Genomic DNA, 19,912 nt, shown 5'->3' with positions numbered 1-19,912 from the left:
TGAAAGACCATGATCTCCTGCTCTGTTGTCTTTCTTTGCTGAAATTTGATTGGCTTTGGTATATAGTTGAAAGTTTGATTCTAAGGAAAAGCTGCAGAAGTGTCACTTTCCTTAGGAAGAAACGTATGCCATTCTTTCAGGCCTGTAAATGCAGTTTGTGTATAAACAGGGAACTCTAACACTCTTTGCAAAATTATGTTTCAGGTTCTGTGGAACATGGACGGTTTCTATAGCTATTGTCAGTGTGCACAACTTATCAGTATGCACAGCAATAGTTAGAGGTCCAAAGGATCTGGGAAATTGGTCTTTATTATCTTGTACTCTATGCTGCATACAAAAATATACCCATAGTTTCTGTTTTTTTCTAGTAATAGTTTATTTTTAGTTATCTAATCAGTTAGCTTTATGTGTGATTAAGTAAATACATATATTTCTAATAGATACGTCTAACTGCAGATTCTTCACCTTTAGAATATCCCTCAACCCTAGACTTTATCCTGAAGATCTAAAACATCATTGCTCCCACTTGCCAGTATGTGGTGCCATGCAGCTCCGTGCTCACTTGTTTCTGCCTCAGAAGTGACAAACAGAGCAAGATATGTGTCACCGCTGAACGACGACCTCAGTTCCTTTCGTTCCAGGACTTCATACTTGGACCATGGGCTCGTTTGCACTTTTTTTCTTGTTGGTTGATTATTTTTTCTTAACATTTTGTCCAATGAAAAACTGTGCAAGGGAACATATTTCCTAAAAAACATAACAGGGTTTAAACCTTGTCGGACTGTCACAAGCAAATGGCTGTGAAAGACCCACATGAGGTATGTATCTGGTGTTTGGTTTCAGGGCATGACTAAGTCGTGCGAACAGTGTGCCCTCATGAATCCAAAGGCAATCTGAAAATGTGAAGTGCAGCTATACATCACTGAACACTGTAAGAAATCACAAAAGTCCTTCTCCCACTCGAAGTCCAATGCGCAGACCTACTGCTTGTGGTGAACCTCCATGCCCCAAGGATCCGCAGAGGCCTTCAGTTGGGTTACCTTCAGCAGATCTGTCTTCTGAGCCATCAGTGCCATCACTCTCCTGAGCCCTTCTCCCTAGTTCCACTCTGACATCGAAATCCACACTGGTCTCTTTGACATTGACTCCGGCCGAGGAGTACTCCAAACCAATTTTCGTGTCTGACCCTCAGTTGAACACATCTCGGCCTCGACTGAAGTCATTCCCCAAAACCACTCCAATGCACTATGTCTCTGTATAATCTGATTCAGATACAACAATGCTTTTACCACGGAGCCACTCTTCAGCACTTCAAAAACCTCTTTGTTCTTAGTCTGACCATATTCAACCAACTTTAACATTTATTTAGTGGGGGCCAGTGTGCTGGACTCTTCACTAGGTACTGGGATGGTTTCCCTTCCCCAGCCATCAACAGAGGAGTGTGCTTTGTTTGCTGTGGTGATATGTCGCATAGCTGAGGTATAGGACTTATAACTTCCTTCTATGGACATCAAGACAAATATTCTGGCTGAAGTTCTACAGCCTGGACAGGCTTTCTCTGAACTGCTTTTTGATAAAGCCCTGACTGACACATTACTGGGTACTTGGGCTAAGCCTTGATCTTGCCACAGGTGAACAGCAGCGGTGGCCGACACATTTAAGCACGGTGCGGCGGGGCACAGGACGCGGCAGAGGGAGAAGTCAACAGACGACAGAATAGGTGTTATTTTTTTCTCTAATTATACCTATTCCATCGCCTTTGAACTTCCCCCCGCTCCCATCCCGCCCCGCCCACTGCGTTTACCTGTGCCGGCCGCTCCTGGTGAACAAGCAGGTTGCCAGATTCCACAGGCTGTCAGGTGACTTTGATTCCTTAATACAACACCCCACACCAGAAAGTCTGGTGGTCCAAACTTCCATCAGCAGAGTAAACCCCAGTTCTTTTCCTATGACCCACCTTCCCAGAAAACGAGTCTAACAGAATTGAGGCATTTGGGAAATGTTTTCATTGGCCATCCTAGCCCTGAAGTTGGTCAGTGCTAGCTGTTTAATAGGACAACGCTCTCTGTAAATGGTCAGTAAGATCTTTCTGGCACTCCCTGAAGAATTATAGGATCTTGGCTCTAACCAGCAGCATGGTCAGGATGCAGCCAAATGCATCATACAGTCTGTACTGGACTCTATTGACTGCTTCACCAGAGCAGTTGGAAGTAGCATGGTGCTTCAGTGTCACAAATGGATAAGATCCATTCTCTGGAGATCTGCAGCAATCAGACTTAAAAATGCATTTCAACGGGACTGATTAACGAGAAGGCTTTTTGCTGTCCTGGGTCATTTTAATGAGAGCCGGGCCATAGCGTGTTTCCTGGAACTGTCTACTCCTGCTAGACAATTTCCTCAGCAGTATTGTACCTTTGGAGTCTATTCATGAGGTTTGGCTTATCAGCAGTGCCAATGCTCACTGGGATGTCCAGGCCAGCAGGGGCAATGAATTCCCAGTACCTCACTCCTACAGCAGCAGCCTTATAACTGCTTTAGTTTGCCCTTAATGGCACACAACCACCCTGTGGGAGACAGTATCACACATTTCCTTGTATACAACATCTGAAGATGATTCTTTTAAATCGTTCAACATGGCTATGCACCACCATTCCTTTCCATTCCACCACATCTTCTGCCTACATCAGAGCGGCTTTCACAGGAGCACTTATCCATCTTGCTTCAAATGGATCAAGCCTTTTTTGCCAAAGGAGTCCTAAAGTGGGTCCAGTCACAGAAGTAGGAACCAGCTCTTATTCCCAGTATTTCCTTGTGCCAAAGAAGAATGGAGGCCTTTGTCCCATTTTAGCCTACCACCCACTGTAGAAGGACAAATTCTAGATTCCCACGTCGGCCCAGGTTCTGTCTGCACTAGATCCAGGTGACTGGATGGTGTATTTGGATCTCAGAATGCCAACTTTCATGTACCCATCCTGCAGTCCCACAGATGTTACTTGCGGTTGAGGGTAGGCTAGGAGCATTTTCAATGTGCCCTGCTCCCCATTGCCCTCACCAATGCCACTCGAGTGTTCACAATAGTGATGGCTGCGGTCACAGCACACCTTTGGAGACTGAGGACTTCAATTTTCTCTTACCTTGATGAATATATGTGATGGTGGGTTCACCGCAGTCAGTCAGAAACCTTCTGCAGATGACGGTGAACCCCCTTACATCATTGGGGTTCACTGTCAACATGCCAAAATCACACCTGAATCCTTCGGAGCCATTCTTGTTATGGTGCAGTTTCAGGCATTTCTTCCACAACAAGTCCAGGACATTCAGACTCTGCTCCAGATGTTACAGCTTTGGTTCTGGGTCTCAGTGAAAGAGACTCTGAGGCTTTTTGGTCTCCTGCATCTTGCTTGTTGACTATGCCAGCTGGCATATGTGAGCTGTGCAGTGGAACCTGTCTCAGTTGTTCTAGGGTCAGGGGAACCTGTCGGATTACATTGAGGTTTTGGAGGAGACTGCAAATCTTCAGTGGGTTTTTTCAACCACATTTGGATCAGTGGCAGATCCTTCTCACTGCCCCACCCACAGATGATGGTGGCAATGGATGCGTTGCTGCTTTGCTTGGGAGGTCATCTGGGAGAGGTGGAGATCATAGGACTCTGGTCTATGGCGGATACCCAATTACACATCAACTTTCTGGACTTGCTGGCCATTTGCCTGGAGCTGAAAGCCTTCCTTCCATCACCAAGTAGAGGCTGGTTCAGGTTCTTATGGACATAAACACTGCTATGTGGTACTGCACCAAGCAGGGCGGGTTGGGGTCCTGGATCCTCTGGCAAGACGTTATTCTTGCCTCGATTTGGCTAGAACATCATGACCATGTACCACCTGGCAAAATCTCTGAACGCTAGTGCAGACAAACTCAGCAGTCAGCATATGGTGGATCACAAATGTCGGTGACATCTCTAGATGGCACAGGGCATCTTCCAATAATGGAGAGTATCTTGACTAGATCTTTTGATCACTGTTGAGATTGTGCAGTGTCAAAAAATGTGCACACTGGAGTTTCAAAGAAGGCTCTCTCTAAGATGCATTCCAGATAGAGTGGAACATGGCACTCATGTACATCTTTCCTCTGCTTCCTCTCCTGCCCTGAGTACTGAAGAAGATCAGGAACAACTGGCCGCAAGTCATCTTGGTAGCTTTGGAGGTGCTGATCAGACACCAGACACTCGCGTATACACGGCTGACGCTTAGCAGCGGGAGTGACAAACTTTGTGAGTGTGGACTAGTACACATTCACAAATACAGGGTGTTGCAGGAATGCCCATGTTGGGCAACGACCCGGTATAAAATATATAAAAATTGGTGCAGTGTGGCGAAAACTGACCCTTGCCCTGATGAAATTGCCGTAAGTTCCCTTTGGCAATGAACCATGTTGGCCCTCTATAATTCAATAGATACTAGGCAACAGTGTGTCTTGATTTTAATGTGAGCAGACCCACAGCACGCAATAAAATAAGATAGCCAGTGGTTGTCTAGCTCATTTTTAGATACGAAATAGCGGTATTCAAATCCAGATTCTGCTATCCCTCACAGGGCTTGTATTGCCGGGCCCTCGGATAAGATATCCTGTGTACTGGCACCACGATACACCACACTTAGCTTTTTGTTTCTTTCCTTTTTTTTTTTCTTTTTTTTTTATTTCACCACAAATTTTGTTATGGGTTGGCAGTTGCTGATGATGAGAACCTGAGGATGCAGGTGAGAACTAAACTGCAAACTCCCATGGTGTTACTCCCGTGAGGCACTGTCAACCTTTTTTATCACTTTTTTCTTCTTTTCATTATTGTTTTGTCATTCACACGACAGGGTGGTATAGACTTAGGGAGACAGAACCCACACACACAACCCCTTTTTTTAGGAATAAGAGGCAATTAAGGATCCCCTGGAATAGACGGTATAAGTATAGCCGCTGTCCAGTCACACAAAGTTGGGTGACCTTAGTTTGAGAGCGGGAACTCCGAATACTTCATTCACTTAAAGATCAGGTCTACGTAGTGTCATAATTCAGAGAGTGGGGGGCGACCTGTTCTTTATCCCCTTATAGCTCCTTTGTGTATATAGCTTTGTATTGAGCCAGGAGGGTGTGGTACCTGGAACTTCTGGGCATGAACATCTATTCTCCGATCAACCTACCGCTTTGGGAGAATTTCCTATTGCAGCAGCAGGGCAGGGTCCTGCGCCTGAATGTACACAATCCACTCCTCAATGCATGGAGTTTGAGTGGTGGCAGTTGAAGGAGTTTGATATTCCCCCCCCCCCAAGTTGTGGATGTCATCCTTGCTGCCAGGTGTCCTACAAAGTCTATCTACGCCGGGCTCTTGGACAAGTATGTGGCCTGGTGTGGCACTCATAATACAGATCCATTGCAGGCGAAACTGTTGGATGTCCTGTAGTTTGTTTTAATTCGGGACCAGGAAGGCCTTGCAGTGGGCACTACAAACGGTTATTTGTTGGCCCATTTGGTCTTTTTGCATTTGCCGGACAATCTATTTTTTTTAAATCACCTGCTGTGATAAGCGGGTTATAAATGGTTTAATGCATATGTTTCCCCCCAAACCCTTGTGATGGAAGACTTCAATGAGGAGCGGCACAGTGCCACCTACTGGTGCACTGCAGCAATGCCTTTTTAAACCTTCTGGATCCAGTCTGGTGACTGGGGATATTCTTCAGGTAAAAAATCTGTAGTTAGATAGAGTATACACCAGAAAAAGTGATACCAAAGCTTAGTAACTCGCTTGTCTACTCGCCCGAGTATGTCATTTTATTTCTGACTCGATCTGAAATGCTAAAATGATGGGATAAAACTCACTTAATTTCTCCAGGTATCGACGCTGTTCAATGCAATAACGTGTGTTCCACTGCAACTAATTAGAAGGGTGTTATTTGAAGTCTACACTTCAGTAGGAATGCTGAGAAGGCAGTTTTGTCTATATCAATCAGATTTCTTTCTACCTTTTACAGCCTCCCAACTTCCAGCGCACTCTTCTCCACCAGGTTATTGGACCCTGCAAACCTTGTAGCGACCCCAATCTCTCTGTTGTCGAGAAAGGTAAGGAACTTGTACCTTATCTAAAAAAAAAAATCTTTCAAGTACTGCACATTAGAATAATAATGCTAATATTCCCCTTACAGCCTCCTACATCAATGAAAAAGGGTCCGCTTGAATCTTTCACAAACAGCAATGTTATTCATACCAGACTCTAAGTTCTGTTGTGTTAGAATATGATTCACATACCTTCAGACTGCAAAAGAATTAGTTGCTCATATGAATACAGTGTTATCAAGCATTGACAAAGTCAATGGGTTACACCCATAAAACCTATGAGCTTTGTCACTGCTTGTGTTTTTTCTCTAGATTGCCATTGTGCATGCTTTCAAATGCAGGCATAGTGGACATCTTTGAGTGAATCTTTTTTTTGTTTTAAGATACCCATTCAAAGATGGCAATTATATATTAATGTGCTGGTGCAGCTTCTTTCTTTGAAGGTTTAACATATACTTATAGAATATTAATTTAAAGGTGGCTGCTTCAGTGTACATTAATGTGTTGGTAAGATCTTTGAATGAATTTCCATTCAGTTGAAGAAAATCTTTTAAAGATGTCCACTGTGCATACTTATGCGCACCTGGTTGCCTCCATTGAATATATTCCCTTATACACTAAGATGATGCATACAAAATGGCCACCTTGCTAGTGTGCGCTTGCATGCATATGCCCACACACATGATCCATCTTGGAATAGATAGAAAAAATGATATGGCCACCATAGTGAGTGGCAGCATTCAGAGAATAAGAGAGCAGTGGGACAAGCAGATGTTGGGTGGGGTAGCATTTAGTAAACAAACTGGGACCTGGGGTAAGGTGGGAGGAGAGTAGGGAGAGTGAGAAAATACCCCATCATATGGACAGCAATACAAGGCTTGACATTAGCAGTTGAAGCATACATGCAATGCAGTCAAAATGTGGGTAGCCCAAAATGCGCTTGGGTAGGACAAACAGACTAGCTGGAAGGAAAGCCATTGAATCAGGAGTGAGGACGTTAGATATACAAGAAAGCCATCAGTGATAAGCAGGTGGCTCATGGCCTAGTGTTGACTCATGACTCACAGCTCATGAGTACCTGATGTCTACTCTATTTATTGTATTGTTCACAAAATGTGTGTTTGATAACAGAAACCTAAAGCTGTCTGTAGGCAAGACCTAAACACTGGTGCTAAATGTTAGCTGCACTGGGTTTTACTCAAGTTATTATGCCTGACTTACAGTGTTGTACACAATTGGGACTAATGTGCACAAGCAGGACTTTGGTGAACTCCGCATTTAAAATCTCTATCCAAAGATTTGAATTTTATTTTATTTATTACATGTACCTAACAGTTTTATCCTAAGAACTTTTCCATCTACACTAATCTCTAGCAGGGATCATTGACAGAATGTTGGCCACACAAATATTGTGATAGAAATATTGTATCAAAAATATCATTGACACAAATATTGTTTTCCTATACTTATGAAGGTAAGTACAAAATATTGAGTAAAAAATATCGTTTACACTATCGTTAAAAATATGACAAAAATATTGTTTTCAATAAATACACAGTTTAACATAGTAAAACATAAACATTTGAATACAAAACTATAATATGATGTATATTACATGAATTTAAGTAACATTCAATATTAAAAATAAACATACTTATGTAAACATGCACACATTAAAACTTATGTGTATATGTTTATATATACATATCTCTAAGATCAACTAATATTAATTTAATATATTTTTCATCATATTTATTTTTTGTGGTTTTAAATGTAACATTATCTCAAAGTATATATATATATATATATATATATATATACACAACATGAAAAATTAAAACATGAAAACAAATAGATACATTAAAACTAATTTACTAAAAATATTAACACCAAATACAAAAGTTTATGCACATATATTTACAAATGCTTTATGATTGAAAAACGAAACAAATAATACATTCTAAACAATAATAAAAATATAGTAAACTTTGTAAAAAATAGACAATATCACCACTGCACTCTGTGCAACAGTAGTGAAAGTGTTGAACTCCAGAGTGATAAAATGTACTATTCCCACTCCAGGCTGTGCAATAGTAAATACATGTAATTGAGTTCAAACAAATATATAAATTTGAAACATAATTAAATAATTTAAATTATTATTAACATTTGTAATAATTAATTTGAAATGTAATAATGTGTTATTAATAGATCATTTAATTAAATTACATTATACTCCCACAAACATAGCAATTAAATATAATTACAATTAAAAAAAACACAATTAACATATTAAGTAATATTTAAATTAATTATTAAATGAACTATTATGTGTTAATTAATTATAATTCAATACCTTTCCACCTTATTCCCCTACAAACACAACATAAAGTATAATTTTTAAACCATTGACATCATTATTAATACATTAAATATTTATTTTAAAATTAATAATTAATTGATCATTCCTTATTAGCTAACTTTCCACCCTATACCCTACAAACCCAACAACCCGCACCTAAACAATACAAATATATATATTTACACAATTTACTTAATGATCAATTAACTAATTAAAAATAAATAAATGATTACTTAATTAATTTCCTAACCTATACCCCTACATACAAAACAACCAACACCTAAAATATCACTGAAAAATAAAATAATTACACAATTTACATAATTAATTATCAATTAACTAATCAATAATAAACAATTAATTAATAATTAATCAATTATTAATTACCTTCTCACCCAGTACCCCTACAAACAAAACAACCCGCTTCAAAGTATCACCTAAAAATATAATTATTACCCAATGTACATAATTAATTATCAATTAAATAATTAATATTCATTAAAAATTAATTATTAATTAATTATGTTTAATTAACTTCTCACCCTTTACCCCTGCAGCCCTCACAACCCACTCCAACACTATAAATTACTATTTACAGGTAAATTAAAAAATATGTACAACTTAAAATGAAAAGTTATAATTGAAAATTGTAAAGAAAAATTATACAACCAATATATAAGATATACAATTAAAATCTGAACTAAAAAATGATAATAATTAAAAACTAAGGGGTCGATTACGATGGCGGGCAGACAAAGTCCGCCTGCCATCGCATTGGCAAAAGGGACCGCCCGCAATAGGTGCGGCGGTCCCGAAATACCAATTACGATGCGCCCGCCACACTGGCGGAGGCATCCCATATTTTTACATTGCGGCGGGCGGTGCTGCAAGCAGCACCCGCCGCAATGTAAAAATACATGGTGTACAATTGAATGTACAGCGTGACAGGCACCCTGCTGTGCCTGCCACCTTGTACATGCAAATGCAGGGGGGTAACATATGTACCCCCCACGTGCAGCCCCCCACCCCCACAGGGACTGCAACGGGCCCCCAAAGGCATTCTCCACCTGTCTTTTTGCGGCGGGATCTCCGCCAAAAAAGACAGGCATCATAATGCCTACGGCAGTGCCTGCACGGCACCGCTGTCATTGCCCCATTGTACCGTGTCCCGCAAGGTGGGTGGAAAAGGACCGCCTTGCTGGACCACGGCGGACGGTCTTTCCGTCTGCCGCGGTACCATTCCCATTCCCATCTCCATCCTAATTTTGGGGTGGGAATTTTCAAGTTGATGGGCGGATCGCCACCACCGAGCTGGCAGTCCTCACCGACGGTCCTGCGGTGGCGATCCGCCCGCCCTCGTTATCGGCCCCTATATTTTTACATTGATATTATTGCAAACGATAATAAAAACACAGATATTCTTGCAGACAATATTACTTTCCTAAAAATCGATATTTACGTCTACGATATTTCTGCATCACTATAATAATGTGTCACTATATTGAAAACTCAATATTTATGTAGCTCAATATTACTAACTTGATATTATTATGGCCAAATACCCTCTAGGAGAAAAGGGATCTCATAGGTCAGAATAAAAATACTATTTCGATTACAAATCTCCATTCACATTTTAAAACAAGTAACCAATGAGTTCTCATTCCATTAACCCTTAACTAGTAAAGCCACATTTACTTTGGCAGGCAGCATGGCTACTGTATCAGCTGGGCAGCTCTGAGCAATAAAGGATCCGTAGTATTTGATCAGACAGGATAAAGGGATACACATTTATTCCAAGAATGCCCCTGATTGGAGGGAATATCAACAGGAATTGATGTTTCTGCAGAAGTTCCCTCATAGTATTCCTCATTTGTGGACCGTTTTTCTTCTGCACATTTTGAAAGCAAACAATGGAAATGCTTTATTACTTAGTAATTTTCAATTCAGCCAGAAGGTAGGTTATGGGAAATTCAGAAATTACACAGCCATTGTAATTGGGGTCCTTTGAGTGAAGCAAGAGCAGTGGATCAATTCATATATTCTATAGGTTTCCCTTAAGTGTATGACACTTAGTGGGTTAGACCACATTGCGGCTGGTGAAAACTGTTCCTCATCCTTTAAGCATACTTTCTTCTGATCTCTCGCTACCTGTCTTGTCTCATTTCTTGCTTTTCAGATGGCACATGAACTTAATGATACTGTACTCTTTTTTTCAGCTGTGCCAGCCGCACCAAGTAGCTGGAGCCTGGATAGTGGAACCCGAGATACGTTGCCTTTTCTGTCCACCCATGTTGGAAGTGTGCTAGCCCCACCAGTTCCTCCCCGCAGTATACCCCATGGTAAGAAAACGTCCTCTGGCCCTCAAGTAGAGTTGATTTCAAATAAATGCTCTTAACCATCTAAATTCTAGGGAACGTTTAATTTCATATCTACTGCCGTAACATAAAATTGTGGAAAGGACTACCTATTTAGTGACTGGACTAGCAGGAATCTTGATTACAGCCACTTGTTATTTTGTATGCCTCCTGTAATCAAACTTCCTATTGAGCCCCTCAAAACACTATGATTCACATAAAAATCACCTTACAACGTACGTTCCAAGTATGGTGGGTGCTAATGGACGTTATCTGCACATTGGATTAGCAAACATCAGCTCAGTGTGTCTTCCATATCCTAAAAATGGAGAACAGCTTACCATTCAAGTTTATAATCAGAATGCTGTCTGTCATAAACCTGGCGAGAACAGGCAAAATCTGGAGACGCTGTTTGTCGTGAACCCGACGAGAACAGGAGAAATCTTGAGACATGGCAGACGACGTCCAAACCATGTAACTCCTGCTCAGACCCACAGAACGTCTGCAGCATCCTATATAGATGAATAAGATGTGACACCTGACTAATACTAGATGTCATCCAGCAGTATAGTGGTGACACTGAAGGCCCTAGATCTTCCTTCTGTACGCAGCATATGAAGCATTGCCCCTCTTCTGAGGTCCGGCCGCAGGGTAGTCAAGGGGCAGAACCCATGCTGCCATTGAAAGTGAACAGTCCTTCACTTTTACATTTACCTACTCCTGACATAAGGCCCCATTTAGAGTTTGGCTGACAGGGATTACTCCGTCAGAGTCATGGCAGTTCCTGCCATCACTGTGGTTCCTGTCAATGCTTTGTAAGTTTGACAGACACATCCGTTAACATGACTGAGCTGCACAACAGGCTTAAAAAATGTTTTTTATTATTCAAAACAAAATCCCAAAGTGGGATTATGTGTTGGAAAATAAAAACATATGTCCACTTGCAATAGGCATTTTCTCCCATGCAAACGGGAGGATTTTTCAGTTTTCAATGCCCCTTACCTCCATGATTTGGCATTGATGGACAGAGAAAACTGGCCATGTGTTCGCTCACTCTAAATCGGGTGGACGAACACATGGCCAAACCTCCAACTGCTCTTACACTGTCAACATAATGCCTCATTTAGAGTTCAGCAGACCTTAATTTTGGCGTCAAACTCTAAACAGCCTATATGTTCCAAGTCTATCCTGTCACATCCCCGGAGTTTGAACCAAGAAGTGCCAACTTTAACAGTGCCAGGCAGCGCTGGGACCTGGTAGGAAGAGGAGCAGCCTCCAGCGATTAATTCTGGAGCTGAAGAATTCATGGAGGTGAAATCACGCTTCAGAATTTGTTCTTCAACCTGGGATGCTGCCATCTTGGGCTCAGTGACAGTGCTGGCTGTATCTGTGGGTGTTGCAGGGAACCTGTTTGGTATCGCAGGACATCAGAATGTAGGGACAGAGTCACTATACCACATCATAACCTATGAGCCCAAATCCGACTCGCTCATAGTGCCTTACTTGCCCTCCAAACCGTCCCAGAGTAACAGGTAAATTGACACTCCAGAAAGCAACTCTCTAGTCCCAAGGGGAAAAATTTAAACAGATTGTGACCTTTTGTTTACTCACTCATGCATATCCATAATAAACAAAAGAAAGACTTGAGGGAAGTTCACAATATTTATTGAAACTGTCATGCTCCATTATGAAGCAACTGTGCTGCAATTAGAAATTTTTTGCAACTAAGCAGAGTAGACAGCTGTATACAATGAATATCTCTCCCATGACGAATGATAAATCTGCCTAAGCCTACCCTCACTACGTGAGCACAGTGATATATCAGTGATCTCTAGGATTAGAACCCGCCCCCATATATGCAATTTGTAGTTTTGTGGTCTGCATCTCAGGATGGGCAAAGCTAGTGCGCCCGTCCTGGGACCTTTCCCATCTGCAAGAATCCTCTCTCTGTTTTCAAAAGGCAAGTCTTAGTGTATATGATAAGAGATGCTTTACTTGAAAATAGCAGCTGTTCCTCTGTGTTGTGCCTAAATGTCAAGCTATGTTGCTAATCAATCACAGAAAAACAGGGTGCGGTGTTGTTCAACCTGGTAAGAAACGTTCAGACTGAGGCCCAGAAAGGAGATCTGAATAATAAAAACGTGTGCAGAGTATTTCTATAATATTATTGTGGCACAAAAACAAACCTGCTGTGTGTAACGTGTGCAAGCAGCCTATAACGTGCAGTTAGGCTAAAATACGGGAGAACTAAGTGGACCTTAAAGGGAACTCACAACATGGGCTGACTTTTGTATTTCATGGACAGTGGGACTCACAGGCTGTTTGTGGCTTGCAGAGACAGGCAGCACTATGAGTGAGAGGCGATTTGAGGTATCATGCTGACAGTCTTTGGTGGTGTTTGGTTGCAGGTGCATACGTTTGGAGTAAACAGGTAAATGCTTTCAAAGATCTGTTCAGTCCTGCAGGGTATTTCCAGCAATTTACAGTTGCTATGTCATACAACTTGTTTCTACTAATATTCAACCTGTTACACTTAGCATCATACCCCCCTGAAATAGCCAATATCAGACACATATATCACTTAAAACTGCATTGACATCAGTGGGAAGTGCAGAACTTGGCCTGTTTGTGTGCTAATCCACATTGCGCTGCATGCTGTCATACTAGTTGTTAGCAGTGTATTTTTGCCGACTTGTGTGCCGTTAGATCATGTCCTGCTTTTCCTTATGCTTGGTGGGAACCTCTGGTCTGATATATCTAATACTATTACAATGACAGCACAGCAAAAGACTAGTCACAAAGACTCACTTCAACAAAATGAATCAGTACATAACATCCACTAATGGACTACCAGGACATACTGCAACACGTATTGTTGCGGGATATATAGGCTCTTTGGAATCAACCCTCAGACACTTGCTTAAGACATAAAACATTTGATAAAAGTTCATGAAAACAAAACAGATATTACTGCAGTGGAAATGAATCTGATAAGGCCTAACTATTGCACAGTACCTCAAAGAACATGAGAGCCTAAGGAAGCAGGGAAGACCATTATGCATAGCATGGAAGAAAGTGACACAGTTGAATGGGTCCAAGCCCTTTTGAAGGTGAAGGTGTAAGCAAAAGAGAGTAGGCCAAGATGCATTAACCTTCAATTTATTGGATTTCCTGAAAGAGCACATGGTTCCTCAGCTGAGCTCTTCAATGAATCGTGGATCATGAAGACCCTAAATCTTAATTGACTTCCTACTCTTTCTCGTGGAGGGAGACTGCAGAGCACTGACTATTCTTCTAGGCCCAAGTGTCCCCCGAACAATCATGTCCCACTTTTGAATTCAAAGATAGAGACATCATATTGCATCATATATGAATGAAATGCCTAGCATTGTTTGAAGCAAAAGACACACAATTGATGGACGGAATGCAGAACAAATCAAAACATTCATCCCTTGTCAAGAGATCTGGGTTAAATCCATCATTCTTTTGCTCACCATGCCAACCCAGTTTAGACCTGGCTATATGCAAATCAGTCTTGCCCTGTGCATCATGGGAACAGTCCAGCCCGAACTGCCAAGCCAGGTCCTCCCTGGACCAGAAACAAGCATCCTAGGACCGGTTTCAGGGTTCCTAGGAAGCTTGTTTCTGGTCCAGGGAAGGCATGGCTTGGCAGTTCGGGCTGGACTGTTCCCATGAGGCACAGGGTCAGACTGATTTGCATATGGCCATGTCTGAACTGGGGTGGCAGAGTGGGCTAAAGAACGGTGATGGATCAAACCTAGATCTGTTGACTGGATGTGAGTGTTTGATTGGTTCTGATGCTCCGTCCATCACCACCCCCTTTTGTACCGCTTTGTTTGCCATAAGTTGGCAGGGTATGCTCAGACGTGAGTCCCTTGCTCACTTTGCCACTGGATTCAAGCAAGCCTGGCTGAAGACAGCTGAAATGGCAGAAACCGATCCTAGGAAGCTTGTTTGTGGTCCAGGGAAGGCATGGCTTGGCAGTTCGGGCTGGACTGTTCGCATGAGGCACAGGGTCAGACTGATTTGCATATGGCCATGTCTGAACTGGGGTGGCAGAGTGGGCTAAAGAACGGTGATTGATCAAACCCAGATCTTTTGACTGGGTGTGAGTGTTTGATTGGTTCTGATGCTCCGTCCATCACCACCCCCTTTTGTACCGCTTAGCATTGTTTGAAGGGCATTGGCCTGGTTTCCCCTCATTACATGCAAATCGTGCAAGTAGCATTGACCTTATAAGCCTTTAAAATACACACTAATGTATCTGGATAAACTGAAAGTACAGAAGGACAAAAATCATACTTGTTCATTGGCTGTTATGCAGCAAGCATTTTTAGAGGTCAGAAAACCTCCTGATTATAGCTTTTAACTACATAAATATGTGTTAACATACATGCATATTTGTATATTGTGTGCATTATCGGCTGAGTAAGAATAGCAAGAGTACCAGCAGTAAGGAGCGTAGTGCCAATACCACCATGGTATTAGGTAAACAATCCAGACACCTTTCTTGTTGATCACTTAGACAAATTCTACCAAACAATTGTCCATTACCTCCTCATCTCCTTCCTAAGGAGTACTGGGATGAGAATGAAAGAATCGAAGTTATGGAGATTACTGGTAAGGAATCCAGACAATTATTCTATATCTGATTGAGATCGTCTTTCTGAACCGATACCAGTAGGCCACCAACTCTTTTTCTCGTATTTATTTACAAGCATTTTTACATTGCAGACCATGCCTACAGCTTCATGTGAGGATATGCCACAGAACAGCAATAGTAGAGGCAAAATATACTACTATGAAAATGACTTAAGAAATATGTTCAGTGGATATGGACGATGTGCATTTTCAGAGCTTTGCAAATGATGACCATATAGGGCAAATAGCAAGATGTTCTGGGGCAGGCTTCCATATCCTGGATGCAGCAGAAAAAAAGGCTTGTTTCATAGTACAGATATTTTCTACTAAAAAAAAGACTAGGTCCAGTTGAGAGGGTCTCTTTGCTGTTTGAGATTGACAGAATCACCTCTATGATTCACCAGAGATTGTTAACTTCTCATGTAGAAAAGATAGTTATGAAAAAGTTAACCCCTTGAACATGATGCAACTGCAACATCAACAAGGTGATGGATGGAATGCTTCAATTGATCTCAGCCACTGGCAATCGCTCGGGCCACACTGTAGTCCATCGTTTTTCTCCCATCATGCCGACTCAGTTTGGATCCAGCCTTATAGAAATCAGTCTTGACCCTGCTTCAATAGGAAGAGTCCATCCCGAACGGCCACGCCAGGTCCTCCCAGAACCAGAACACAAGCAACCCAAGATAGGTTATGCCCTGACTGGGCTCTTCCGTTGGGTGTAGCTTAGCGTCAGTGGCATAGCGCACAAGGGATCCACATCTGGGCATACCAGTCACATTTAGGACGGCAACTACAACAACAGCAATGTAATTGATGGAGTGCTTGAATTGATCTCAGCCACTGTCAATCGCTTGGGTGGGCATGCTGGCCCATACATTTTTGCACACTATGCCACCTTAGTTTGGACCTAGCCATATTCAAATCAGTCTTGACCATGATCCAAAAGGAGCACTCCAGTCTGAATTACCAGTTCCTCTCTTAACCAGAACACAAGCAACCCAAGATGCTTTTCGCAATGAATGTGGCTCTTCAGTTGGGTGTAAATTGGCACAGTGAGCACGGGACTCACATCTAGGCATACCCATCACACTTAGGGTGGCAACTGCAACAACAAGATGATGCAACCCAAAACCAGTGGCTTTTCATTCGGGTGAAGCTTGGTTACAGTGGAACAGTGTGCACAGGACCCACATATGGCATACCCATCAGACATAGGGCAGCCGCTGCAAAGACCACAAGTTAATGGATGGAATGCTTGAATTAATCTCAACCACTAGCAATTGCTGGGGTCGCACTGCAGTCCATCATTTTTCCCCCACAATGCCACCTCAGTTTGGACCCAGACATATGCATATCAGTTTTGACTCAGCTCCAATAAGAACAATCCAGCCCATACTGCCAGGCGAGGTGCGCCCTGAACCGGAACATAAGTAATCCAACACCAGTTTCATCCTGATTCGGGCTTTCCAGTCTGGTGTAATTGGTTCCAGTGGCATAGTGAATGTGGGGCCCACGCCTGGGCATGCCCATCACACTTGGAGCAGTAACTGCAGCAACAACAACAACAAGGTGATGGATGGAATCCTTAAAATAATCTCAACCACTGGCAATTGTTTGGGGACGCTCTTCAGTCCATGGTTTTTGCCCACCATGCCACCTCAGTTTTGATCCATCCATATGCAAATCAGTTTTGACCCTGCTCCAACAGGAAAAGTCCAGCCAGAACTTCCAGGCCAGGTCCTCCCAGAACAGGAACACAAGCAACCCAAGACCTGATTCACCCTGTCTTAGGTTGCTTGTGATCTGGTTCAGGGAAGACCTGGGCAGGCATTTCATTCTCGGCTGTTCCCATTTGAGCAGGGTCAAGATGGATTTGCATATGGCTCTATCCAAACTGAGGTGGCATGGCTTCCAAAATAACGACCAACTGGAATGCAGATCCGAGTAATGACCAGTGGCTGAAATAATTCAAGCATTCCATCCATCACTTTCTGTATACTTCAGTATGTCGACCTAAGGGGGATGGATATGCCCGGATACTAAGGCAAAACAAGCCCTAGATTGCTTGGGTTATGATTCAAAGAGGACCTGGCCTGGGAATTTGTGCTTGACTGTTCCAAATGAAGTAGGGTCAAGACTGATTTGCATACGGGTTAATCCAATCTCAGGTGGCATGGTGTGAAAATAACAATAGACTGAGAAATATACTTGTAATCTGGTGGGCGGCCCAACCTCAGGTTGGCGGTAGGGCGCACCCGGTGCCGCACTGTCAAATTTGTAATCAGGCCCTTAATTTGAAAAACCCCTTCATATTAAGTTTTTATAGACAATGGAGTTGGAAGGAAGCAGTATTGGTGGAGTTAGTGGTCTTTTCTATGAGAGTGGGACGGTAATCAGGTGTAAGCCAAAATATTTGGCTGAGTAAGCAAGTGTGTCAAAAACCAACAGGAGACTGTGAATTTGGTCATGGATGAACACATGGGGGCTGCCCACGTCATTAAACATGGATTTACTCATTTTAATGGGATGTATTTGAAGCTAGGAAAAATGTAGATTTGTCAAAGGTATTGAGGTATGCATTGCTTTTCTACCAAATTTGAAATATTTGTTTTCAGAATAATAAAGATAATATGTTGTTTAAGATCAAGTCTTTGCAAGGCTATGTGCTATAGGGTAGTAGCGATGGGTATTTGCAAAGCCTTGTATCAGGCTGGAGGCTGCATTTCAGTCTTCCTGTTCTGTTGAGAGCTGACATGACTTCTCTTCTCTTTCTTTCCTCAGGTCATTACTCCATACACTTTGATGCATTTCACCACCCTCTTGGCGACGGTCCTCCAGCACTGCCTGCACGAACATTGCGCAAGGTAAGCCCATCTCATATGTGATTCTGAAGCGAAGCCAATGGAATAATGTGGTGCTATATAGCTCTGTTGATATCACATTGGTGTTCCCTTTTTCTACACTGAGCTGCCTTACATGCCATGCAGAAAAAATATGTTAAACGTCATATCAACTTCTATATTTAAAATGTATTCTATAAAATTAAATATTCTATTGATTTTCTCACAACAAAGAATCAGAAGTGCAAAGTATTTTATTTCAGCTTTAATGCCCATCGCATGCACAAATAGCAGCTCACACACAGGCCAACCTTTACGATATTTCAATTACCCACACCCTTTGCAATTGCAGTGATCAACAACATTGCTCCTTCTTTGTTGTACTTATATCTACCCTTCACGTTAAGAGTTTATACCCCCATTCCACTGCTGGTCAGGAACTGGTTCTACTATTTCTATGTCGAGCGTAAGGCTTTCAGTTTGTTGTGGACCATTTAGGTACATCATATTTAACCAGAGTGACCACTGTAAGCTGTCTGGAGGTTTCAAAGTCGTTGCTGCACCTTCTTTGACAAAGCAAGCGGTTCAAATCTCATCCACTTAATCATTTTAATGTTTAGCTACCTGTGTTAAGGAATGTCTTTCGTGTTTTTAATGTGGCACTGAAGTTGCCTACTTGTTGGTTTTGACAGACGCATCCATATACTTGGACCCTGATTATGACTTTTTGGTGCAGCGGTGGCGCAGCGGTGCAAACCGCCGCACCACCGCTTCACCAAAGGTTGCAGCTGCCTGCCAGATTACGACTTTAAAGTAGTCTAACAGGCGGGCGGCTTGGCGGTCCCATGGTGGTGCCTTTTTTAAAGGACTCGGTGCCTTTTAAAAAGGAACCGCAATGGCACTGCACTACCAGGTTCCTACCCGACATGGACTCGAAAGTCCATGTGGTGCAGGAACCTATGTGCATGCACACAGGGGGGCACATGTTATGCCCCCCTGTGTGCATCCACATGCGGTTGAGGCCCCCTTGGTTTCCTCTCCTCCGTGGTCCCGCCTAGCATATTGCAGCCTCTGACTGCCACTTGAACGCCAGGGAGCTGCAGTTCCCTGGCAGAGCCGGCAGTCCCAGGGCGGTCTGACTGCCCAACTCCTGATGGTACTGTAGAACCGCCGGTGAGGCATTGGTGGAATCCGCCACCGCCACACCAGCATGAGTCTGGTGGTATTTAGACTGCCAGACTAGTAATCAGGCCCTTAATGTAATTTCTGTTTCGAAAACTAAAATAGGCAGGTGCTTGGCATACGTGTAAGCTAGTTGAAACAATCATTAACAAAAGCTGTAGGCCTGCCTTCGAAAGATATTGTCACTGATTGGCGTATATGATGTGGTGATGGCTAATTATATGACAATGAGTCAATGATTGCACACATAGAGTGACTGAGTAGTAAAATTTTATTACAGTTAGTAAAAACCGTAGACCTTTCCACACAACAGTTAAAATATAAAGGGTAAAAGACGACAGCAGTATCTTATCTTGTTAAAACCGGAATGGCGAAATGCATGCCAATAAAAGATAACTATATGCAATAC

The 19,912-nt window shown here is 42.4% G+C and overlaps 1 protein-coding gene across 3 annotated transcripts in view; it reads left to right on the top strand.

The window, feature by feature from the left end:
* The window catches only part of DOCK3 (dedicator of cytokinesis 3), a 1,365,978-nt gene that overhangs the window by 1,313,054 nt on the left and 33,012 nt on the right, over window positions 1–19,912 (top strand). For all 3 annotated transcript variants that reach the window (XM_085625129.1, XM_085625128.1, XM_085625127.1), the window contains 3 exons: window positions 6,019–6,106; window positions 10,679–10,801; window positions 18,263–18,345. In XM_085625129.1, the coding sequence (XP_085481255.1) occupies window positions 6,019–6,106; window positions 10,679–10,801; window positions 18,263–18,345 (294 nt within the window). The remainder of the gene's footprint in view (window positions 1–6,018; window positions 6,107–10,678; window positions 10,802–18,262; window positions 18,346–19,912) is intronic.

The sequence above is a fragment of the Triturus cristatus genome, chromosome 9 (genome assembly GCF_964204655.1).
Source record: "Triturus cristatus chromosome 9, aTriCri1.1, whole genome shotgun sequence".
In the NCBI taxonomy this organism is placed as follows: domain Eukaryota; kingdom Metazoa; phylum Chordata; class Amphibia; order Caudata; family Salamandridae; genus Triturus; species Triturus cristatus.
This window is presented reverse-complemented; position numbering and strand designations above follow the sequence as displayed.